Source organism: Fundulus heteroclitus, chromosome 18, assembly GCF_011125445.2.
Source record: "Fundulus heteroclitus isolate FHET01 chromosome 18, MU-UCD_Fhet_4.1, whole genome shotgun sequence".
Classification (NCBI taxonomy): domain Eukaryota; kingdom Metazoa; phylum Chordata; class Actinopteri; order Cyprinodontiformes; family Fundulidae; genus Fundulus; species Fundulus heteroclitus.
The window spans coordinates 32,876,932-32,902,771 of NC_046378.1; the positions used below are offsets into that span (position 1 = coordinate 32,876,932).

General features: G+C 41.9%; 1 protein-coding gene across 2 annotated transcripts in view; it reads left to right on the forward strand.

The window, feature by feature from the left end:
* Nucleotides 1–3,656: 3,656 nt before the first annotated feature.
* Nucleotides 3,657–25,840, forward strand: part of mtus2b (microtubule associated tumor suppressor candidate 2b) — a 33,615-nt gene continuing 11,431 nt past the window's right edge. Inside the window, exons 1-6 of one of the 2 annotated variants that reach the window (XM_012875224.3) lie at nucleotides 3,657–3,927; nucleotides 13,208–15,125; nucleotides 15,674–15,857; nucleotides 16,296–16,496; nucleotides 22,783–22,881; nucleotides 24,032–24,228. In XM_012875224.3, coding sequence (XP_012730678.2) covers nucleotides 13,404–15,125; nucleotides 15,674–15,857; nucleotides 16,296–16,496; nucleotides 22,783–22,881; nucleotides 24,032–24,228 — 2,403 coding nt within the window. In that variant the 5' untranslated portion in view covers nucleotides 3,657–3,927; nucleotides 13,208–13,403. The remainder of the gene's footprint in view (nucleotides 3,928–13,207; nucleotides 15,126–15,673; nucleotides 15,858–16,295; nucleotides 16,497–22,782; nucleotides 22,882–24,031; nucleotides 24,229–25,840) is intronic. The other variant, XM_012875225.3, reaches the window with a different exon arrangement.

The following is a 25,840-nucleotide window of genomic DNA, read 5'->3' on the forward strand; positions in this document are numbered from 1 at the left end:
GATGAAAACTGGCAAAACCTATTGTTTGTCACACAGCATCAAAATGTTTTATAGCATCATTATTTTGATTTGCTTATTTTTACTCGCCTGTCTGGGAGGAGGAGGAGCATTGAAAGTTAAATTGGTCCTTGGATCACGACACAAATACGGAGTTTAAAGCACATAGGGGAGTGGTAGTCTAGTGTTTAGAGCACAGAGCTTCGGTCCCAGAGGTTCTGAGTTCAACTCTCACAAGCTGCCATTCTGGGTCCCTGAGCAAGACCCTTAACCCCCAATTGCTCCCCAGGCGCCGCACAGTGGCAGCCCACTGCTCCCCAAGGGGATGGGTTAAGATGCAGAAGTGAATTTCTCCATTGCGAGATCAATGATGTTCAATTATTATTATTGTTGCACATCAAGGCGCCTTTTACTCGTACACGTTTTGGTGCTCTTACGCACCGGCCTGAAAGGTAAGCGCCCCGTGCAGCGCTTAAAGCGAGGAGATTAGATGACCATTTAGGCTACTAAAATGATCATGCAATACAGAAAATACTTTCTCACCTCTTTTTATATATATTCTTTGTACGATTTTCCACTTTTTATTGATTATCCAAAACATTTCTGTTATCTTCCATAAAATTACATTAGGTGGAGCCGTGCATTTAACCTGACAGGCCTCTGAAACAAATTAATTTCCCCCCTATGGGAATGATAAAGCTAATTTTCTCTAAATATTAGAATTGTATGATTGTTAAAGAAGTTTGTGTGCCTTCCTCCACTGTTTTGGTGGATCAGCTGAACAGCTCTGTTTCCACCATCTTCTCTGCTTAAGACACTCTTATGCTCACTAAAAGTCCTCCTCACTACTCCTAGCATTTTCTTTTTCACTTTAAGAGCTCTCTGAAGGCCTAAGACGCTTTGTGAATAGCTTTTATTTTTACTGAAGTAAAACCCTAAGGAAAGAAATGTAGAATTTTTGCTAAAAATGTCGATTTTCTCCAAAAAGACGTGACTAAGAGCTACTTTCAGTCTTAGGAGTCTCTGTGAATACGGGCACAGGTCTATGCAGCCACATAACTTCTAAGTGGTTAGAGCAGGGAGCTTGAGGGCTTAAAAGGGCACAGGGTCCCAGGTTTGAATCCCACAGACTCCACTCTGTTTCCCCTTAGCCCCAGAATGCCTCCCTGGCGCTCTACAGTGGCAGCCCAAGGGTTTCCTAAAAGAAATGGGTTAAATGCAGAGGACAGTCTTCATTGGAATGTGTGTTGCAATGACCAAAATAAATAAGGCTTAAATGAATAAAGACAGGCTTAAAACCTATAACAGTGAATAGTCTTTCATGTTATAGTCTTCATTGTTAAGGATGATAGTCGACTAAATTGTTAGGGGAAACTCAGACTTCCAAGAACTGGCTCGGCACTGTCTGTACGCCAACAACAGGTGTGAGTGGAGTTTAGTTAGCGACTCGTACGCCAATCGTGTAAAAATGCCTTGCTCTGGGCCCCCATTAAGACGCCTGGGATCGGAGCAGGACGTCCCCAAGAACAACGTACCTCAAAGCAGAACTATGTTGCGTACTATTCACTGGCGGTGACGATGAAAGCTACTGTGAGTGTGCGGAGATCCCCCAGGCAGCTCGAACCTGAATGTTACATGTCAAAATGTGTGTTTTCCGACCAAAAAGGCAACTAGGAGAAACCCGTCCTTTTGGATTTCTCCGTTTTAAGTTCTGACCAAGGATCTGGGAACCCGTAAATATCAGGAAAATTAGGATCTAGGACGTTCCGTTAAGTTGTCTGTCTGACTTGAATTACGTGCTGGTAAATTGAATTGGTTCCGTGTCAGAAAGTTGTTTTTTATTTATTGTCACGGTGTGCTGAGCGTTCTCACAGCGACACTGTACTTGGTTTCATGTAAGTTAATAAACAATGTAAATAAAATGTAACTATGCTTAGACGTCATTGGTGGACAGTCAGTATTTTTTGGGGATCATACAGTTTTAATCTGTGCTGTAAATACCAATAACAATTAACAGTCATATGCCAAAATTACAGAAATTTGGTTGGCTTGTAAAAAGTGTTTTGTTCTGTGTCCAAATACCACAATTTGACGGTAACCCGGTGCCTTTACCTTATGGTTTTATTGCTATCTGTCAAATTGTGAAGCCAATTAAAGCCACATTAATCAACTTTTTAGTTATTTTGCAGGATTCTGGAAATATTCTGACAAACAAGCAAAGGCTCAATTTTTATTTGAGCTGCCGTTTTGTGTTTCCACCAGCTGCTGGGCTGTTTGTTGTGGTTTGTGGATTCTGTAAATAAATTATAGAGAAAAAATAAATGGTAATACCTAAACTTTGTCTGCATTGTTTTATTTATTTATTATTTTTTTTCCTTGCACACATGGTTAGGTTGCCTCCTGGACGCCTCCCTGGTGAGGTGTTCCAGGCACGTCCCATCGGGAGGAGACCCAGAGGGAGACCCAGGACACGCTGGAGGGACTATGTTTCTCGGCTGGCCTGGGAACGCCTTGGAATTCCCCCAAGGGACGTCTAGGCCTCCCTACTGAAGCTGTTACCCCCGCGACTCGACCCCGGATAAGAGGAAGACTGAAGCTGCTAACCCGAAGAGGATGGATGGATGGATGTAGTTTATCTGTTTATAAGGAGTCTGGCATTTTCTAATCTTTCGAAAAGGGTTTTATTCAGTAAATATCCTGGCTTCATGTAGATCTTTCATAATTTATCTGTGGTCACTGCCGGATTTTTCACAAATTTTCAAGTTGAGTATCTGAGAATTTCAAGGGGATGCTGTTTGTCAAACCAGTTTCCTTTGTTCTCACTCATGTGAAAGGCTGCAAACGTCAACAGATAGCTTTTTTTGCTTGTGCCACACAAATGATAATCTAATAACTTCACATTTTGTCATACCACGACCACAAACCTCGGTGCCTTCATATTAGGATTTTATCTGATTGAGAAGTGAGAGAGAAATGATAAATGGGTTTTAAAGTTTTTTATTGATTAACTGTGTTGCATTCAGTACAGGAACACGCCCTCCGCCACATGATGCTGCCACGTGTCGCCATAGGGATGTTGTCTTGATGTGTAATTCCCATCACAAACAGCAGTTAGCATGTGGGCCAAAAAAAAAGTTTAATTTCTACTTTCTCTCTACTTTAGACAGGCTATTCTGGCTTTTGTTCAACAATGGATTCCCTGCCTGCCTCTCCTGTTCATTGCTCACATTGCTCAGCCTGCCACTGCAGTATCCTGTGAGCTCCTCCATAGCTTTATCCCTGACCTGTTTGCAATGGTTATTGTTTGTTCTCCAACAAATCACCAATGTTATCCCAAATAAGTTACTGAAGTAACTCAATGACTGAAGGGTCATATTTAAATGGTTCGACAAAAAAAAGAATGTTGAAAATGCTTGACTGAACAGGAGTGGTAGGGTAAAAAAAGTGAAAGGTAAATTCTAAAGAGATGAAATCCAATTTAAATAAATCGGTGTTATTTTAAAGCATTTGGGATCAAAGTTTCGTTTTTATTAATTTATTCATGGGGTGATTCACTTCTGCGCAACACCGCATCCTCTGGTGTGAAATCACAAGGCGTAATTACCGGCACTGACCAGCAGGTGGCGACCCAACCCCACCTTGGCGCGCCACCCCTCCCGTCTTCTCACCTCCACCCTGTTTTCCAGCAGCCCTGCAGATTGAGTCCTCTTCATCTCGCCGGAGCGCCGGACGCGTCCCTCCGTCTCCTCCCTCTCCTCGCTGCTCTCCAGCAGAGGACGCAGACAGAGCCCAGCCGGTAGCGGTCCCCATTCCCCCCCCTCCTGGAAGACAGACAGCAGGTGCGTCCTGCCGGTCCCCCGTCTCACTCCCCCAGCCTCGGGAAATAAATGGATCCATGAAGACTGCTGCAGCTGCCGGAGATGCTGCGGGGTAAGCCTGTTGGTGGAGGCGTTTCCAATAACGCTGTGAGCTGTGGTTAATTGTATTTTTTATTTTTATTTTTATATAGGAACGGTAGCTTGATTGTAGTCAGGAATAATGCCTCCTTCCTGTATGGTGCATGCTCACCTTTATTCATGTCAGATTCTGAATTATTCAATTATTTAGCCTGTTTTTCATATAGCTTTGCAATATCCCTCCTTCCCCTTTTTTCTGCTTGGAGTGATGAATGGAGATGCAATGTATTATTAGAAAAGGGACTAAGCGGCAGCATGGGAGGAATGACTGGACGTGAGTAAAAACTGAAATGACAGCTTCACCTGCTTCCAGTTCTCAGTTCTCCCAGATCTGACAGTGGAGAGCAAGGCAGGGATGTGATGTGGATCATCTCCCGAGACGTCCAGCTGATGTTGCATTTGCATTTAATGACTCCAACAAACCATTTGCACGCCGTGTGCTGCAGGCTGACGTCCTGTTATGAGCTCGGAGTGGTTGCACAAAGAAATCAGGGCCACTCGGGCATTACAAATTGGAGGGAGACGGTTGCCTCCATTTTCATCCATCTTCAATATTTCATGAGGATCCTGCACACGCCATCCAGCGAAGCTAAGTACAGTAAAGTGAAGGTCTTGATCTCTGTTTCGCATCAGAGCGATGGCTCCTGATGCAGAGGAGGCCTCGGTTTCACTGAGGACTGCAAGTTTATTTCAGCCCACGGTGGTGCAGAAACAAGTGCACAGATTTCATCACAGTGAAGGTCCTTCCTGGTTATCAGGAGGCAGGTGGCAGGGTGAGTCGCTGGATGATGGGGGGCGGGGAGGTGTGCTCAGGGAAGCGTGTTGTCGGGACTGGCAGAAATTTTCCTGATTATCCCTTGTGCCGTAATTATCAGGATGCCTGAGGTGTTTTGAGTTGCAGAGCGCCAGCAGGATAACAAGAAAGAACTGGGTGCATTTGCATGGATTATTGTGCCGTGCAGCTATAACCGTCCAGCAAGGCATCAGTGCATTTCTGTAAACTCAACGTGGAAATACATTACATGTCCTTTCTTTACGTCCCCTGTTTCTCTGACACTATAGGATGTTTTGTTTCAATTAAAGTCTGTAGAACTTTTATGTATGACCTATACAGTGGCTTGAAAAAATATTCACTTTAAGAATTTGTTTGGTTACAACTATAAATCACAGAGTATGTGGAACCCAAGACAAAGTGATGTGTAATCGGGAAATTAGAAGGGAACAGTTTTTTTTGAATGATACAAGTCTGTAAGTGTGGCGTGCATATTTATTCACCCTCACCAAGTCAATATGTTGTACAACCAGGTTTTGAGCTAATATTACAGGTGCATCGCTACCAACTAGAGATGGACTTTTTTTGCCTGTTCTTTTTCGCAAAATAGCTCCATCTGAGTCGGATTGAATAGAGCACCTTGTGTTGCCTTAGATTCTTGGTTTTAATTGGATCTGTACTTTGACCGGGTCATTTTAACACATGAATATGCTTTATGCCTTCACATTGCAGCTTTGGCTTTATGTTTTGGGTCTCTGTCCCTCTGGAAGGCCTATCTCTGTGTTTCACTGTGAATACAGTGGCTTCACGGTCAAATGCAGCGTCAGCTTTTCTCCACCAATAGCATTTTACACATAGGGTCAAAAATTGCAGGGTTTTTTTTCTTGTCTCATTGGACCAGAACACCTGGTGCTACTGGCAAACTTTAAACTTTTCATGGTCTTTTTTTTCAACAATGGATTTTTGCTTGAAATTGTTCTATAAATGGTAGATTTGCTGAGCTCAGAGCGCATGACTATCAGCCGTCTTCTGGGCTCTGCACCAGAAGACGGTGCAGAGCCCTTCTCTGATCAATTACCGGTATCTCTTTATCCTCACTTTTGGGTTAGGTTGACACCCATGTCTTGGTGGGTTTACAGTTGTACTATAGCATTTCCATCTAAGATAATAGCTTGAACAGTGCTAGGTGAGATGTTCAAAGCCTGGGATACTGTTTCGTATCCTGTCCCTGCTTTCAGTTTCTCTGCAGCTTTATTCCTGACCTGTCGGCTTTGTTCTTTGGTCTTCATAAAGATGTTTGTTCACTCGTGTTCTCTAAAAACCTTCACAGGGCCTTCACAGAAGAGCTGCATTGACACTGAGACTAAATTACATGCAGATGGAGCGTAGCTAAGAAGACAGTTTCTTTTATTCCGGGTAAAAGAGTAAGACGGGGAGTTTTTATTTGTGAAATAAAGAAATAAAAGTCATGCTTGGTGTTTCTCCGCTTCACACATAATATCTTAACGTGTGTTGGTTGGTCACATAAAATCCAGATAAAATACATAGAAGTTTGTAATTGCATTGTAACAAAATGAAGCAAAGTTCAATGATACAACTACAATTGCAAGCCACTGTAAATAATATTTCTGCAACGTTTAATAGTGAACATTTATCAGCTATTAAAACAGGCATCTTTATTTTTTTTTCATCTTATAGTCTCATAATAGTGTGAACAGAATCAAGTTTGCCTTTTCCGTTACTGTTAATCTGCACCTATTTATTTACCCAACAGAAACTGTATTGAGTTGTGATTGAATAAATCTTCCAAAACGTAATAACAAGTGAACCGTATCTGTCATGTCACCACTGCTCTGGTAAATACTGATGCCCTGGACTGGCTGTGCATTGGTCCCACTCTGCCCTCAATTGATTTCAAGCTTGAATTCAATTTAAGGCATGGGAAAGCAATCAAGGCTGCAGCAGAAACAAACCTTGAAACCCAACTGCAGGTTTTTTTTTTTTTTTTTCTTCTTTCTTGAAAATGATCTCTTGTCAGACGTCCCTGGATGTCTGGTGGGCCTCGGGGAGATGTAGGCTTTATATGGTGTAAGGAAAAATTGTGTGAGCTGGCTCGATACAGGCTGTTGGGATTGATTCGTACAATAATAACTTAAAGACCACAAAGAGAATTGCAGATCAAAGCGGCGTAAATTAGCTCTGTGGTCTCAGTTTCTTCACATCTAAAGAGGCTTTAATCACAAATCTTATGAGAAGCCTCACACAAGGTTGCTCTTTAGACGCAACATAGCAGCAGCGTAACGGCTGCTTGTGTCTTTATGACCCTGGCAGAGACGAGCGAGAAGCCTTTAATAATGTCCAAGAAGCAGATGGGGTCACACTGACAGCACAGCGGAGACTTTCATTTCTCTGACCATTACCCAATGAAAACGTATTACTGGATGCCTAAATGTTCACTTATATTACCCTGTTTCTGTCGCTCTTACATTGGGTTACAATTTTTAATGATCTAGGATACGAAAAGATTCAAATTGTTGCTGTTCTATTAGACTGATCAGATTTTTGTGTTACAGTGGCTGCACCTCGGCATGCTGGGTGAAGGAAAACTGTGGCGTGACCTCCTTTCAAATACATTCAATTTTTTTTTCAGTTAAATTTTATTTATATAGCGCCAATTCATGAAACATGTGATCTCGAGGCACTTTACAAAGTCAAATTCAATCATATTATACAGATTGGGAAAAAAAAAAGTCCTATATAAGGAAACCAGTTGATTGCATCAAAGTCCCGACAAGCAGCATTCACTCCTGGAGAAGCGTAGAGCTACAGGGAGAGTCGTCTGCATTGTACATGGCTTTGCAGCAATCCCTCATACTGAGCAAGCATGAAGCAACAGTGGAAAGAAAAACTCCCCTTTAACAGGGAGGAAAAACCTCCAGCAGAACCAGGCTCAGTATGAACGGTCATCTGCCTCAACCGACTGGGGTTACAGAAGACAGAACAGAGACACAACATGACAGACAAAAAACCACAGAAGCACACATTGATCCAGTAATCTGTTCTACACTAGATGGTAGTAGCGGGTGATCTGTCTTCCCTGGATGATGTCACAGTTAACAGAACGCCAGACCAGGTGTACCTACTATGAAGAAAAAAGAGAGAGAACAAAAAGTTAAAAGCTGAAATGACAACAGTCATTTCAATGTAATACAATGCAAAACTGGAGAACTGTAGAACTCAGCTGAGTGAGAAAAATAGGCCCTGATGTCCTCCAGCAGCCTAAGCCTATAGCAGCATAACTATAGAGGTAGCTCAGGGTAACATGAGCCACTCTAACTATAAGCTTTGTCAAAAAGGAAAGTTTTAAGATTAATCTTAAAAGTAGACAGGGTGTCTGCCTCACGGACCAAAACTGGGAGTTGGTTCCACAGGAGAGGAGCCTGATAGCTAAAGGATCTGCCTCCCATTCTACTTTTAGAGACTCTAGGAACCGCCAACAGACCTGCAGCCTGAGAGCGATAGAAGAAGAACGTTAGAAGAAGAATTTTAAATTCTAAATACATTACAGCAAATAGAAAAAAAATCTTGTCCTGATGCAGCAGAACACTGTGAATTACACACCCAGGATCCCAATACATATCCACTGTTTAGAACAGTAGCACTTCAAAACCAACAGACATACGTCGATGATGTGGCATGGCTTCATTTTTCTGACATTTAGACGCACATAACGTCTAAATGTCAAACAAATAAACAACAGTTTACTGAACCCTATGGGAACTGTGTGCTTTGTTCAAATGAAACTAAGACGGGGCCTTTTGGCCTGCAGCAAAGGCTCAATATGTGAAAAGAGCCCCACAAACTCTGGTGTGGCTGGGAAGCTGTGATGTCCCCGGGCCCTTTTTTGTTCTTAGGCCCTGCAAAACATGTTGATTGAATGACATGAGGAACTCTTTAAGATATCATTGGGATATTAAAATCATAATATATTCTTCCGGTAAAATGAAAATGCCTCATTCAATAGGACAGTGATGCAAAATGTTAGGGTTAGACCAAACGACATAGGAATGCTTCACCAGACATTCATCTTCACCCTAAAACCTAAATCTTGTAGCAGGAATTCGAGGTGAGCTGAAGAGAAGAGCACATAAGAGAATATTCTAGAAAGAAGCTAGAATGGGGACACATTCTAGTCCTATCCTCTTGGCAAAGGATGTTGTACTGAATATTGACAGCAGGGGCACACGACATTTGCCCCCAGGGATCTATGCCACTGCAGTGAAGGTTAAATCAATGTTACTTCAAATGCGGTTAAGGATTTTCACACATTATCAGGGGTGCTAGTAAGGACAACTCTTTCTGTATTGGAGAATCTCCAACATTGCTGGAAACGGGGAATGTGCGTTGAACCTGAAAAACACCTGAAAATTTTAACGGAGGATCTTGCATTCCTGTGTGAGACCTGAGAGGCAGGAACTGGAAATGCAGATGTGAAGGAATCTGATATGTGATTTATTGGTTTGTGTACAGCAGAGAGCTTGCTGAATCAGCGTTTCCTGTGTGTCTGTAACAAACAGACAGATGTCTTGGGGGAATCTCTGCGGCTCCTCTTTAACACGCACAAGCAAACTAAACAGGCAAACTGCGTGCATCTTCTGTGGGTGCGATTTCGTCTTCTTGTTTCTGACATACATCGAGCCTTCACAGGAATAATTTTCTTCTGATGTGTAAGGGACTTTATTTGGGCAGAGTAAAGGCAGGAGCCCGGGCAGTACTATACCAGCGGGGGGCTAATTGGCTGGTGTGTCTGACAAAGACATTTACTGAGGTTCTGTTTTTGCACAGAGCAGATTAATCCGTCCTTTGTTCAAGCCAAACTTTTTAACTTTACGTTTTTGTTGAGAAACGAGCCACTGAGCATTACAATGAAGCTTGACAACGGGATCGTTGTATAATACGTGTAGTTGGATTTTTTCATAAGCTAAATGAACTTGTAAAACAGCAGTGAATAAATTCCTAGATTGAGCAAAGTGAGAGCTTAATGCAGGTGGATTTGTGGGAACGGCAGAGATCAGAGGGGATGTCAGGGCTCTTTTACTGCACAGGAGTCCAGTCAGGAAATCCTCTGCAGACATCCTTGATTAAATATTTTTTCCCCCTGAGAAGATTAAGGGAAACGGCAGGAAAAGTTGCGTCTCTTATTTCCTCCTCTTTGAAGAATCGACCAGCTCCAAGACTACCTGCAGCAGAGATATTTGAGCAACATGGCAGGCAGATATGAGCTCTGGTAGGGATAATCTCAGTAAATCTTTTGGAGTTTTTTTTGTTGTTGTTGCTGCAGAGACAGATGCTCAAATATGAAATATATCTTATAAATATTTTTCTTTTACTTCAAAACTGCTTAACAGTTGTCACTCATCCTAAAACTGTGAAATCAGTGCACTTGCCTTCAACTTTTGCTTTGCTGAGCCGTCACTAAAGCTACAACCATGGTTTTGGAATATGACATATGCATTGCTGCTATACTTACATGGTAAATGGCCTGTACTCGTGTAGCTCTTTATGAAGTCCAGAGGACCCCTATGCTCTTCACGCTACTTTCAGTCACCCATTCACACGCTGATGGTGCTAAGCTACATTGTAGCCAGAGCTGCCCTGTAGCAGACCCACAGAAGCAAGGCTGCCATAATCGGCACCACTAGGCCCTCTGACCGCCGCCAGCAGGCAAAGCAGGTGAAGTGTCTTGCCCAATGATGCAACGACTGAGATGGTCGGAGCGGGGTTTTCGAACCAGCAAACCTGCTGGTTACAGGACAAACTCCCTAGCTCCTGTGCTTAACCCCCCCAGAAAACTGCTGTGACATGTTAAAGAGGCCCGTTGAGTCAAAGTAGCTCTCTAGCAGCCCTGACTGAGACGCAGAAGATACATTTCAAACTATGGCGCTCTGCTGACCGCAGATTTAACAGCACAAAATGTGTAAAGAGGCAAGGCAAGGCAAGGCAATTTATTTATATAGCACAATTCAGTACAGAGACAATGCAAAGTGCTTTACATGATTAAAATATTGGAATAAAAGCAAGTAGGGATAGAATGTAGAAACAAAAAAGAACATTAAAAACAGTAAAACAGTTTAACTAGAACATTCAAAGGCAATTTCAAACAAATGTGTTTTTAATCTCGATTTAAAGGAACTCAGGCTTTCCGCACTTTTACAGTTTTCTGGAAGTTTGTTCCAGATAAGTGGAGCATAGGAACTGAATGCTGCTTCTCCTTGAGAATAAAGTTGTGAAATTGCGAGGATAAAGTAGAACTGTAAGAACTTTCATGAAAAAGCACAGCCTTCCCCCTGCATTAATATTGAACATCTTGTGAAGTTATACTTTGGTATCAGTTTTGCAAAGAAAGAAATTGTATGTTTCAGCATCAAATCCTCTCACAACCCACTTGGGGGTCCCGAGCCACACTTTGAGAACCATTGGTCATCAGTGAACTTCTATATATTCTATAACAAGATCCCTTGTTATTAGTGAACATTTGTTGTAGAGTAAGCCAAAAATGCATGGCAGTGTTAAAAAAAAAAACTTTGAGGGACCTTTTAAAAAAGTAATTATGTGTGTGTTATTTACACCACCTGTATGCCTTTATTTAATTGAAGCTTTAACAGATCTTTTTTTTTTTTTTTCATTTCGGTTGTGCAGGAGGTTTTGAATCTGGGTTTGGCTGTTTTCAGAGATCAGCCTCATGTTTAACAACTTTTTAAAATCGTTATGCAGATGCAGATGCACACTGCCGTCATACGTCGTCATATTAAGAGCACAAAAAAACCACAAGCTGTCCTCCAGAGCCCGGAGATGGCTTGTCGTCTGTTTAATTGAACCTAAACAGCGTGCCATCCCTGTGCTCTTCTCAGAAGAAAACTACAAAATGCTTCCTTTCATGTCAAACAGTGATGAGCCGTGGTCTGTGCATTGCTGCCGTGCTTGTAGCATTTACAGCAAATTCAGAAACAAGCATTGAAAAAGTAGAACAAAAGAAGTGCTGCAGCATGATGCATTATTTATGAAGATATCTAAACAGCTGAGGGTTAAACAGAAGGGTAAAAGATCAGATCTTTTTAGTTCCATTCTTTTAATGCTACAGAGGAATGCAAAAAAAAAAAAACGGGTCAGATGTTCAGTCATCCCTTCAATGAGTGGTTTCGAAATATAACGAAACTAGAGTTTTTATCATTGATGCTAGTCATTAAATCCGTCTTTCACTGCATTCTGCGGACTACTGATGTTTGTCCTAGTTTCAGCTTTTGCTGTCATATTTGTACACGGCATCTGAATCTTGATGCGGTCCTCCAAATCCACCTCTTTGTTCCACAGTTATATGTGTGTCACACACACACCTGTGAGTGTATTTTTGTAATAGGTGCTCGTTCCTACAACATGAGTTACATTTCAAATTGGTTTATCAGCAAAAGCTCTGAAAACTACAAGTCCTGGCAGTAAAGTTAACCGCCATGCGTTGTGGGTTCTGCAAAAACATCTGAGCACCCTGATAATTCACTATAGTTTTACCTGTATCGAGTCCCATTATGATGCGTTTAAATAAAAATACTGTCAGTCATTTGCCGTCAGAAAAACTCGATTCCTTTTGCGCTTATTGTTGAACACTGTCATTTAATTATAGTTCATGATGATTGCTCGCTTATAAACAAGGACTATTTAAAACAAGAAATGTAACTGTTGTTATTAATCAGAATGTTGTTATTTAACAGAACAGCTTTTAATTGAGTTGGACATCAATCCTTGTCAGTGCAAAAAAGTCTAAGTATTTCACAGTTTGCCCGGTACTTGAGATTCCTGAAAGTTTCTGGCAAAAAAGTATGATTATACAGTATAAACTCTAAAACAAATAATAAAATTACATTATCTCACCCCTGGAAATGTGGAGGCAAACCCACCTTAAACATATTACTGACACCTAAAGGACGCATCTTATCCATTGATTGTTACATAGCCAACGATTGCAGACCTCTGGGATTTGGAAATTGCGTTGTTTTTTAAATTGCACTTATATTGCAAAATTCAATTAAATTTTGTTTTATATAGTGCCAATTCATGAAGCATGTCATCTCAAGGCACTTTACAAAGTCAAATTCATTCGCTTTACAAAGTCAAATTTAATCAAATTCAATCAAAAGCGATTCATTGTTCAGCCCTAGTTTGAACTTCACTCTTATTCCTAGACAGATTGTCTTGGAATATCCGAGGACAATGCTAGCACTTATAGTCCTTCCAACTGGTCAAAGCTATTATCGATATGCAGAGCATGAGTGCCTTTGAATATATTTTAGATATTGTAAATATTGTATTGATATTGTGATGAAGAACGCGATGTGATACATTGTGAAGCTCTATTTGCGGTCAGATTGGGACACCAGTTCTAATGTTTTGGATGTAATGTAATTTTTGATTTGTTCTCCGTTTACAGATTCCGATGAGGACCTCTCTTCCAAGATGGCTCTGATCTGAGACCTTCTGATTCCTTCGATGGTCAGACGAACATGTCTTTATGCTCTTCTGCGTCTAAGCTTTTGTTAATGGGAAGGCAGACTTTTAACTGATGCTGTGGAAAAGTGGTGATAATGACCTCCTGAGGGTGCCGTAGACTCTTAGCTGTGTCCGTAATGTGCGATCAAGTGGAGCCGGTTGGCAACGGGGAGTTAAAGAACAACAACCAGCAGGGTGCTGGCGATGCAAATGCCAACAGGGTTGAGACTGAGGACGGTGGGAGGACCGCATATACTGGCTCTCTGATGGGGATTATGACTGAGACAGCAGAGCAAGACAAAGTCATCATCTGGGGCACGGATTCCCAGTGTGATGACCCCGACCTGGCTGAGTTTGAGAGGTTGGAGTGTCAGGAGCTGGAAGCGTTTCTGGTTGAAGAGGAGGAAGACTTTGTGGGGCTCGTAGAGAAGAACGAGCATCAAGAGGAGCCCTCGTCGTCCGTTAAGGCCACAGCAAAAATGGTGGCAGACGATGCGAATCGGAAAGGAACGGAGTCCGCTCTGGATGCCGCCTGCGAGCCGGAATCTTCCGCGTCCCATGTCTCTGATACTGATGTGTTTGCGAGCTGTCTGTCCACCACTGCCACTCTGACAACTGAGTCCTGGCACATCGCCCCTGTTTCCCATTCCGCCGTCTCAGAGGATCTGACTGCTGCCTCCCCAACCTGCAGCACTGTCTCCGAGCGAGACAAAGCCCCCCCAAAAGCTGACCTCTCCTTCTTGGCCAGGAAAAACACAACAACACAGCAGCAAGATTTAGACATGAATTTGAATTCAGCGGTTCACCCAGAGATTACTTTAGCACAAGGGCAAGTGCGGGAAGGTGTCTCAGGCGAGGACGCGAGCAACGAGGAGAAAAAGGATAATCACCAGAGGAACGAGGCAGGAAAACGCTTTTCAAAGGGAGAATGTGAGAATGCCGACGCCAAGCCTTTATTCTGTGCAGAAAGCAACACTACAATGGATAAAAGCACACAAGCCAGTGGGGTCCTCGAGTGGATAAATCCAGTCAAAAGTGCTGCAAAGGGGACTCAGCCATCAAGTGAACACAAGGCCATGAGAAAACAAGGCTCGTTTGATAACAGTCCGAAGAAGCAAAACTCCTTTGACAGGAGTTTCAAAAAGCAGCCTTCCTTTGAGAATTCTTTGAAGAAGCAGCTTTCTTTTGATAACAGCCTGAAAAAGCAGGGCTCCTTCGAGAACAGCACCGGCTCGTCACCTCAGGAGCGGAGGAAAACATGGGGAAGCCCCGGTCGATCGGCACCCCCGGCATCTCCCAGAACTACCCCCTGCTCGCCCAAGAGACAACCTCCCGCTTCTCCGGCTAAGGTCCAAAACACGAGGCCTTTGAGTTTGGAAAGAAGTGCTCCTTTTCAAAAAAATGCAAGTCAAATGAACAGACCCCCCTGTAAGACAAACAATAGCAGTGGAATACCTAAACCTATCGCCCCTCAACAGAAAGAAGCTGAGCCCAGGATTTCCTCTCTACCACAGAAGCCCAAAAACGTGAGACCGAAAATCATTACATGTGTCCGAAAGAACGCGGCAGCGAAATCGCAAGACACCGACCCCCAGTGTGACGGCTCCACGAAGCCGCCACAACCGCCGTCTTCGTCCGACGCGCTCGCTCAGAGGGTTCCTCAGTCCAGATCCACTCCGGCGCTCAGCTCCTCCAACGTGCTGTTCGACAAATTTCGGCTGGAGTTGCAGAAGGCGGGGCACTATCCTCCAGGCGCGGCTCCGATGGGGTTGAAGCCTCCGAGCAACGTCGCCCCGCACAGGGTGAGCGGGAAGTCGGAGAGCTTTCACGAGGGGATGTCGAAGAAATACCCCCAAGAGGTGAGATGCAAACTTTGGATTTGACTCACGACATGTAGTCACTATATAGAGGCTAAGAGTCATAGCCCATATACAGTTTTCCACAACACCAAACTTCACTGTATTTAAATGTACCCGTTAAAATGATGGAAAATGATGCATGCTTTTGGACTTTCCAAACTAATGCGCCTTTATACCACACGTCACGCTGAACACACCATTCACAAGGACTCCGCAGAGCATGGTGTTGGCAGAATCATGGTGGGAATATGTCACAAAAAAATCTACATTTTTCAGATTTTAGCTTATAGAAACATTGTTAAGCATGCGTCATTTTCCTCCATCTTCAAATATGCCACTTTGGGTTGTCCTCGTCACATAATTCCAGCTAACATACGTCAGTTTGTGGTTGCAGAGTTCTATGGGTATGGGTACTTGCTCCAGGCAATATATCTAAAAAATTGGGGAAAGAAAAAAACACATTGACATAGTTATACTGAAATAAATAAGCATGTTTCTGCAGTCATATATTCAATATTTAGTAATTGGTTGTTGATGTCCTTCATCAGCATCTTTACCAAGATGGCGGAAGCATCTACCGTTCACCCAGAAGCCTTAGGCCTCAGCTCGGTTTGGGGGCAGTTACCAGGCAGCCTGCAGCCAAGACAAGAGTCCAGCAGACGGGTCAGAGGTCAGCTCCACCTTCAGGCCACGCAGCCAGAGGGTCCGCCCCAGGCGTCCAGGATCAGACAGGTGAGACGATGGGCTCCAAACCTGCTTTACCGTTTGACAAATCTCTCTTCTCTCTCGTGTTCATTTTTTTTATCCCTTCTGCTCACAGTTGAGCTTCAGCTTTTACAGCCTCTTAAATGATTTGGCAAATTTTCTTCATGTGATGCTCGCCGCTGAGATTGGCTTGTCACGCCAAGTCTTTGAAGTGTAAAGCATTTCGGAGCACGTTCTGTCAGTTTGCGTTGCATATTTCAGTTCCATCAAGTCCTAACGTATTCTGGTTCTACACATGCTGGCCTTCTTTATGTTCTGCTCTAAATCTTTGGATAAATGTATTTTCATGTCAGCTTTGTAAGTTTTCTGTTATTTCAATCTTACCAGGTCTGGCAGTTAATTCATATTCATTCTTAAAATTAGTGTCCTTATTTTTAAAAAAAAACTGTATATATTTCTACCAAGGTCTTAGAGGATCAGGACCAGAAACCACGCCCAAAAGCCTCCTGCTGAAGTCGGGCCAGTCCGGTCTCCGTCCTCCAGGCTTCTCCAGCATTCCGGCTGCTCGGCTGGCTGCTCTGGGCGTCATCCGCAGCTCCAGCGTCTCGTCTGTGTCCAGCAGCCAGTCCAATGACAGTGGTCACAGCGATCCCTGTCAACCCTCTCGTGAGTTGCAATGCTTTGTTTTGTTCAGTGTTTTTTTTTTCCCACTGTCTCAGTTCTTTCATGTTGTTGCTTTGATTATACGGAAGCATCTCATTGAGTTGGAAAACCATCAATAAGTTAGTTTATTTGAGAATAAACTAATACTCATATTCATTAAACACAGGGATTTATTTCAAGTGATGATAATGGTTGCAGCTACCGAAATTGTATTTCACTTCCTTTTCACTTCTTATAAAAATAAGAATAACACAGCTCTCGGGTATTCTGTGATGCTATTGACTTGTTCTCTGACCATTATTATGGCTTAAGAGTTGAAGATAGGTTTTCTTATAAAATAGTATAAAATAGTTTATTATATTTGCCTCATAATATTTGTAAAGACAAACTGATTTTGAAAATCTTGCGAAGATGCTCTTATTAGCATCCTAACAATCAAAACTTACCTTTCTTAATACTTACACCAGAGCATCTCAATTAAATTAAATATTAATAATTTTTCCTTCAGTAAGTCAATTCAAAAAGTGATTTTTTATAGATTCATTACATAAAGAGGGTTAAAAAACAAAACAACTGGACTTTTTGCTTCCCGTCCACAAAGCTTTCTCAGTTCAAAATGTCCATCCATCCATCCATCCATCCATCCATGAGAGGGTGCTCCCACAGTGTGTCTCCAGTGGGCCAGAGCTCCTCTTCCCAGAGTAGACAGCGGCACCATCCACATCAGGCCAATTTATCTGTCCAGTTAGCACAAGAGGAGACTGTTAAAGAAAATAACTTTAGAATTATATTGTTGCTCAATACTCAAACCTTGTATTGTTTCCAGAACAACACAAGCAGGTAATCCATCGGTTACCTGAGGAAGATATTTACCGAGGATTTAACCTTAAAGTTTTTAAACGGCAGAGAGGAATAGTTGAAGACTCATAGTAGATACAACTGACACTGATTGTAGCATTAAAGGTTTTACTGTTAGAAGAGTGATGGTCCTTTAGTTTGCATCCAATAGCTTTCTTAGTTTATCACATCTGAAAATATTTCCATTTTACCATAACTTTTTTAAACTCTTGTATACTTATCAGGGGCCTTGCCATGGCCTCAGCTGAATGTTTCACAACCAGGTAGATTATGCAACAGGACAATAATACTACAAAGTGTTTGAGAAATTATCTCATAGCTTGTTTTCAGGATTTACTCTGATTTAGTCTTTTTTGGCAATGCAGCATTTATTTATCTGGGACTTATCTTCATAACATGATAGTTACTAAACGGAGCGCACAGTGGGTAGCGCTGTGGCCATGGAGCAAGAAGGTCTTGGGTTTGATTCCTGCCATGGGTCTTTCTGCATGGTGTTTGCATGTTCTCCCGTTGCATGCATGGGTTCTCTCCGGGTACTCCGGCTTCCTTCCACAGTCCCTTCCTCCCACAGTCCAAAAACATGACTGTTAGGTTAATTGGCTTCTCTAAATTCTCCTCGTTTGTCCTGTTTGTCTCTGTGTTGCCCTGCGATAGACTGGCAACCTGTCCAGGGTGTACCCTGCCTCTCGCCCATTGACAGCTGGAGATCGGCACCAGCACCCCTCATGACCCCAGCAGGGATAGACATGTCAGAAAATGGATGGACAGTTACTAAAACTGTAACATGTTCCAATTAGCAAGAGACAAATTGTCTTTTCCTAATTTCAATAGCTTTACATCGTTACATTATGAGTACCTGCTTAATTGAGCGTAGCTTGCCCTTTGGCTGTCATATAAACATAACGCTGACCCGTCAAGGCGTGGACTTCTGACCGTGTGCTGTGGTTCCCGGCACCCGGATGTCAGCAGTAGATCCTTTAAGTTAGGAGGTTGTGTTTCTTTGGATGAGCACATGTCCAGCACATTCCACAGATGCACAGATGGATCGAGTCTTTGGGAATTTGGGGGCCAGCTAAACGCCTCAAACTCGTTTTTGTGCTTCTCAAACCATTCCTGAGCCCTGTTGTGTTTTGTGGCATGAAAAAGTGTGAATGCAGTGCAACAGCGCTTGTGGGTCGTGCATGTCAACGTAACTTGTGGATAGCAGGACTCAGCGGTCTCCAGCAGAACAATGCCCTGCAGCTGCACATCAACTCCGAGACATTTTTGAAAGTTCTGTCTTCACTCTATGTTGAATGATAAAAATAACTTTTTTTTAATTGATCGTGTCAACAAAAGTAAAGAAGTTTCTCAAACATGTTTATTCTAACTATGAATAAATACGTAACAATCAGAGAAGAGTAAGTGTCCCTAGCTACCTGCTGCTGATCAAGGTATTGGGATCGTGGAGGGTAGATTATTGTTGCACATGCAGCCAAGCATGCGACGGCAGCTTAAATCACTGTGCAGCGTCGCCTGTTGGTCAGCGCTCCTCTTGACTCAGTATCTGCTTCAGCTGAAGGGAAAATGTGCTGACTCTCCCAGGTGGATTCCGACTGCTGCAGTGTGAGGAGACGCAATCCCTGCAAAAAGTGTGACACCGGCCGTTCTGTTCAGAACCAGACGTTGTTATGCTGCAGTAATTTAAATATTCAGTCAATTGTGCCGGTATGCTCAGTGCGATCTGCGCAACCATCTTATCTGCTCTGAGGTCCCAATGATGCGGTTCAAGGGCAAAGGATTGTGCTTTTTCTCTCTTTCAAAGTGTCACATTACCTGCAGAAGGTGGAGCTTGTGTCAGCAAGACAAGTGATTTAGCTGCTGAATATTTTATAAGTCATGTAATACGTCAATGTGTTTTTTTTACTTCCTGCTTACGCAGACATAGTAAACCTTAATAGTGTTGTGTGTGTGTGTGTGTGTGTGTGTGTTCTTGTACTTGCGGCTGAGTGAAAACACACATTTTAATGGTAAAGTGAGGACTTTGATGTAAAGCGAGGACCTTTTGTCGGTCCGCACTTTTATTCTAGGCTGGGGGGTTAGGCACATTTTACTCAAGTAAGAGTTGCACTACTTCAACATATTTCTTTACTCAAGTAAAAAAAAAATGTACAAAACCAAAAAATTACTCAAGTAAGAGTAAAAAGTATTTTGTAAGAAGGTTTCTCAAGTACTGAGCAAAATACTTATAACAACTGATTTAATATTAAAAAAATGATGTAATCTGTTAGGCAAAAATAATAAATTATGTACAAATTCTGGTATTTTAACATCTAACAAAAACATTTTAAAACAATAACAATTACAAAGTAACAAATTCAGTCAGAGGAAACACTTTTCTAAACAATGTTTTTCAACATAAAACTTACGAAACCAAGCAGTTAATGTAAATACAGTAAGTTGGGACAGTGCAAAATACTTCCAATGACAATATCTACTGTTTACTGTATGGTTACTTGACCTGTAAGTGACTCAAAGAGCTCAGCAGATAGAAAATACCATTAAAACAACAAAGCTTGTATACAAGCAAGAAGTCTCACCTTAAAATAAACTGTAGATGTGTGTCTCTTTGGTGCATTTTTGGTTGAAACAAGTCTGTTCTATATTCAGTAAAGTTTCTCACAGTGGACAGAGTTGCCAGAAATGTTACTCAAGTAAGGGTAGCTGTAGGGGCTAAGCCGACACTCAAAGCCACTGTAGTGTTTTTAAACCGGAATCTTATTGTTGACATGCACTTGCCGGAGTGAGAAGGTAAATAGGAAATGTCTGTTCTTGCAGTTAAAAGCCGATTTATTCCCACTTGAGCTTTCTTATAAAACGGAAGATAATACAAACGGCCAGCTGTGTGCCAAGCGGCCAAAATCGATTTGCCTTTTCTGGTGAAGCACACACCTATACACAAATCATTTCCCGTCTTATATAGACTTTGCACATATTGGCTTCTACAGTAGCAATTTTGGCAATATTTACTCAAGTAAATGTAACTGAGGAAATGTAACGAGTTGCTACCCACCTCTGGGGTTAGGTTTAGCACTATGGCCCATCTAGATCAAATGATCTAGATGGGCCAGTTTAGACCTGAACCTGTGCTGAATTGCTCACACCTATGGTTTTCTATTTGTTGCACAATGACAGCCCTGTCACCAAAACTCAATAATAATAATAATAATAATAATAATAATAATAATAAACACTCACAGATGTTTAATATTCAACATGTTAAATTCAATGGAACTACACTTTATGGAACTTTGTGTTGCATATAGATAAAACTGTCTAACCTGAGTGTGTGCATGCAGCTTTGTTTGTCTTGTGTGTTTCTGTGCTGCCCTGTGATGGACTGCTAATCTGTCCAGGATGATAACATGAGAAAAGACTTCATGTATCCCCCCCCACCCCCCCAAGGGGGGAAATTTTACTGCCACAGCAGTTTGCAGAATGAAAGATGCAGATCTTGGAAGATATGTTCAGAAAATAATTAATAAAAACAAAATGTTTAAGCGAAAAAAAACCAAAAAAACACTATCACCTTCATTAAAGTTAAAATTGTGAACACTATTCACATATAAGGAGGAGATCTAATGAGGTGAAACATATATGTATTAGCAGCGTTGTAGATGTACCCTCCTCCACTAATGACCACAGGAGATCGGTCATGACCCTTTAAGGATTAGCCGGCAAAGAAAATAAATGGATGGCATTACTTTAATTTTACTTTAATATAGTGTTTTATTTCTGTTGAGAGGTTGTGTTCCTTTCTCTGCCTCTTATTCTTAGCATTATAGTTAAAAGCAAAAGCAGTAATTATATATTAAATGGATTGCTTTGTTCTTGACAATGCCTTGATGACCAGTTTCCTGGCTAATTAAGGATTTCGGAAGGAATTTGCCATAACAGCAGGCTTCTGCACTGTTACAGCTGCTGGTTAGCACTGCAGCTCAGATGTGGTGCAGCTCCACTCCATGCACTTCCTTCCTGTTCCTGTAGGGGGCAGTGAGCTGGATAATGTTTTCTATGTTGGTGTCTGCTGTGAATGTGGGATATCACCGCCACCTAGTGGCCATTCTGTGTAAGCAGTAACTGAACTGGTTCATCAAGCTAGGATTTATTTCCCTTGGTTTTTTATTTTATTTATAAAGTACTAGAATCAGAACCGGGCTGTGCACCTAATACATATGTACATTAATAAGGTAGGCAGAGGAGCGCATCAAAGCTTTTTGACTGGACAGCAGTGCACATATGACCTTTAAATGACCTCTCTGCAGAAACCATGCGCTTATTTAAGAATTTGGATCTGTTGCTATAGTTTTACTAAACATGAGTGGTGGGATGCAAGAAGATGCAAGATAGATGTTTACAATCATCAGTCATTCATGAAAAACAATTTTTAGATTTATTTTAATGTAACAGTCAATGTTCGTGAGCTTTACACAATCATAGATTTAATTAGTTCAAACTTAAAGTGCCTTTAAACTGTCTATACTTAGTTAGGTTTTTTAATATAATTTTGGTGTATTTTACTGGGATTTTAGTAACAGACCAAAACAAAATAGTGCATAGTTGTGAGAAGGTCAGGAGGTAAGTTTTCTCAACAGAAATATGAAACGTGTGCATGTTCAGCCTCTCCGAGTCAATGCTTTGTAGAACCACAATTCACTGTAACTACAGCTGCAAGCCCTTCGGAGGATTTCTCTACCGGTTTTGCTCATGAACACACTGAAGTTTGTTATTTTTGTAAAATAGCTCGAGCTCACTCAGATGGAAAAGAGGGCATCCATTGTTATCCATTTTCAAGTCTTACCAGAGATTCACTGTTGCATTAAAGTCTAGAGTTTGACGTGGGCAAAGTCCAGACTTAAATCGTCTAAATATTTGGAAGCAATTTAAATTTTCTGTTCACAATTCCTTTCCTAAATACAGAATGGATTTTCAGATCTAATTAGTGCATGATCAGACTTTAATGCCATTGATATTTAGCTTTAGGTGTAGTACCATTTGAGCTGATCATTGATAAATAAATGTTAACAAAAGAGAAGAGGGCTTAGTTTTACAGTTGAGAAGAGATGTCAGAGTCCAAACATGTATCCAACAGTAAAACAGGGTATATATGACCCGCTGTGGTTAAAGCTAGAGAAGGGTTACTTTGAGGAAAGCAAAGTCTAAACAAGAACATTATATATGTAATGTGTATAACCCTTAATATAATAATCCTGTTTATTTGTTGCAAATGATACCAATAATACTGCAGTAATCTATTTATGAAATAAGTTGATCTTACTTCCTAACTTTTGGCCTGTGGTGTAGCAAGCTTTAGGAAAATAAAAAGACCAACTTGAATGCTTTACACTTGGATATTTTTTCAGCAGATCACCCTTTCTTCTGTTCTGCACAGTGTCGAGGACAGAGCTGCAAAAGGACCGCGACGATGTGCTCTCACCAAGATCTTCCCCTAAAAGATGCGCTGTTGTTCCCCCAAAGCCACAGTCACCAGGTGAGTCAGTCATGCGATGCTACACACACGCGCGTGTCGACACGTGTGCACATTTCGTACAGGCCGTGCCCGATGCCGCGTCTTCGGCTTGTTCCCAGACAGCGCAGAGCCATCCGCTGCTTCTGTTCCTTTACAGAACACATTCGCATTCACGTTCTCCACTTCTCATCTCCCAACCTCACACGGGGCAACCCGATGTTGTCATAGCAACAAGCTACAGTAACCGTGATGCTGCGATGGCTCCCTGGGCAGCGGTTCTGCTGGCTCAGATTACATCAGTGCTCGTCACCCGAGTTGTGCTTTATTCAGAGACCACCGGGACAGGGAAGCGGCTGGACATGGCGTTCCAGCGCACATGATTAATGCGCCAATGCAGGACACGTACAGGGAAGCAGAGAGCTGCGCCTCTTTCTGCGGTGTGCAGCGATAGTTCTTCTCCCCTCCTCCCTACTTGGGGATTTGCCAAGTAAGGAAAGTTAATTATAGAAAGCAAACAGAGCTCAACGCAATCAAATTTTATGACTCGTTGCAGACAATAGAAGTGCACCCCCAGGAGTTTAGAATGTCATCAAAAAGTAAATTTATTCCAGTTATTTAATTTAAAACGCATACATTTTATAGATTCATTACACAGGGAGGGTGATATATTTAGTTTTAATTTCTGTTTGCTTTAATGAGTATGGCTTACAGCTACTGAAAACAAGCAATTCAGCACATTGGAATAGGGATTTTAATATATTTTTTTAAAACAGAGATCAGGTAGAAAATTAACTTGTCAGCAGAGGGACGCATAAAGTGCTTTAAAATGTCCTCATAAATGACCAGTTTTTGTGGCTCTCACTGCCTCTGATGCCCACGTTTTAGTAATAGAACGTAGTGGAGACATGTTGACAAAACAGAGAAGTATAATGAAGAAAATAGATTAACTATTGAAATTGTCATCCAAATTCAACAGAAATATTACAATTGGATCATTTTCCAGCAGCTCCATATTCCATAGTGACACATCAAAAAATGTTCAGCTAGAACTTTGATTTTTAAAACTGATTTATTTTTATTACCTTTATTTAATGATAATTTTTACTATAACTCTCATCCGAGTCTGAGCAAAAAACATTTTGTTTTCTGAATCTGTGCTCTTTGTCTTTAGCTCGTGGTCGAACTGCAGCCGTTCACGGTGCTCCTCGTACGGGACGGCCTCAGGAGCTGGACCGGGCCCTGATCCAGCAGCTGCAGGAGCGATGTGAGCAGCAGGCCCTGCAGCTGCAGACTCTTCAGGTCCAGCTGAAGAAAGCCTCTCTGTGTTTGGATGTTTTTAGTATCACCACACTGCACTTTTCTGACAAGGTAAGGTTCTTTACAAATAAAGACACCTCTGGCTCTAAGATCAGGTTCTGTCAGTTTTATCGGAAAATGGCTGGTAAAGATTCTCAGTCATCCAGGTCATGATCATTCCAAAAAAAGTCAAAAAACAAAACAACTGGACCTTTTTCTGAAGTTTGAAGACGTTTCGCTTCGCATCCAGAAAGCTTTCTTAATTTAAAATGTCTGGAGTAGTGTGGAGTTCCAAGCTTTATATTATTGCCCAAAAAGGTCTTGTTCTGGCTTAGATACCATGCAAATCTCCTAAATTTGGTTGAAATCACGTCTGTCTGTGTCAAGTAGGGAGACTGACAGACGCAAACTCAAAGCAAATGACTGAATGCACCAAAAACATCCAAAGATGGTGCAACAGAAAAAGTGCTGCAGTCACAGAAACAACACATTTTGACCAATATGTCTGTATAATGTGATAGAATTGACTTTGCAAAGTGCCTTGAGATGACATGTGTTGTAAATTGGAGCAATATAAATAAAATTTAATTGAATTGAATGCAACAGAAAAAACTACCACCAAAAAAAATGCTTTAATAAAAAACAAGTTAAAAAAAAAGCTCCAAAGTTGCCCTAAAAACTGCCACTAGGGGGAGCCGATCACCACGCCATATGGAAGCAGATCCTCATGGAAGACATTTATATGATCCCCAGAAGTTGGAGTGAAGAAAGAAGAGGTATATTTTCGTTCATGTCGTGGCGGTAATCTTTTACTTTAACTATTATAGAACATCCGTAGTTAATATTAACATGCTTATCCTTACTGCGTCCCCCAGCTCCCTCTAGTGGTCTGGCACATCTCTGTTGTTTTTAGCAAATTTGCAGCTTTTTTTTAACTTGCTGTTGTTTTCATACTCTTTCATTTTGGTTTTATTTTCTGTGATTGTAGCATTCTTTTTCTGCCGCGTGTTTCTGTTTCTTTTGTCTTTTTTGTGTGTGTGTGTGTGTGTGTGTGTTTTGGAGTTTGCATCGTTTGTGTGCCTGCTGCGCCTTTTGTCATTCGTGGCATACTTAGCTGTTTGCTGCGTGTTTGCCCCTTTCTGCCACCGTAGTCAAAGGTTTTCGGTCATGCACGGAGAAAACAAGATTATATAATGTTAAAAGGACAGGGCACATACTTAAAGGAGCAATGAGATATATTTCACCACTAGGTGGGGCGTGAGCACCGTGTGTGGACCAAAACAAGACGTATGATAGGCCACGCCTCTCTCTACCTCCACTCCAGCTGTATAAACCCCCCCCCCCCCCCCCCCCCCCTCCACACACACACACACACACACACACACGGCCCCCATCCCTTCTCACGTTTCGCCTGCTATGTACATGTTTGCAAAGGACAAATACACAGCAAAACAGCAGCCTATTTCAGAGGAACATGTCTAGTGAAGATGTAAGTAATCCATAACTTTATAACGCTGTAAGAGAACTTTTCGATCTGCTGGGCATGCCATCCACCATGTTGCTCCTACTCTACACTGCTCTGACAGGCAAGGCAAGTTGATTTATAAAGCACTTTTCAGTAACAATATGACTCAAAGTGCTGATGGTGGCATTTTATGGGCAGGTAGGGGCGAAGCCCTGAGTG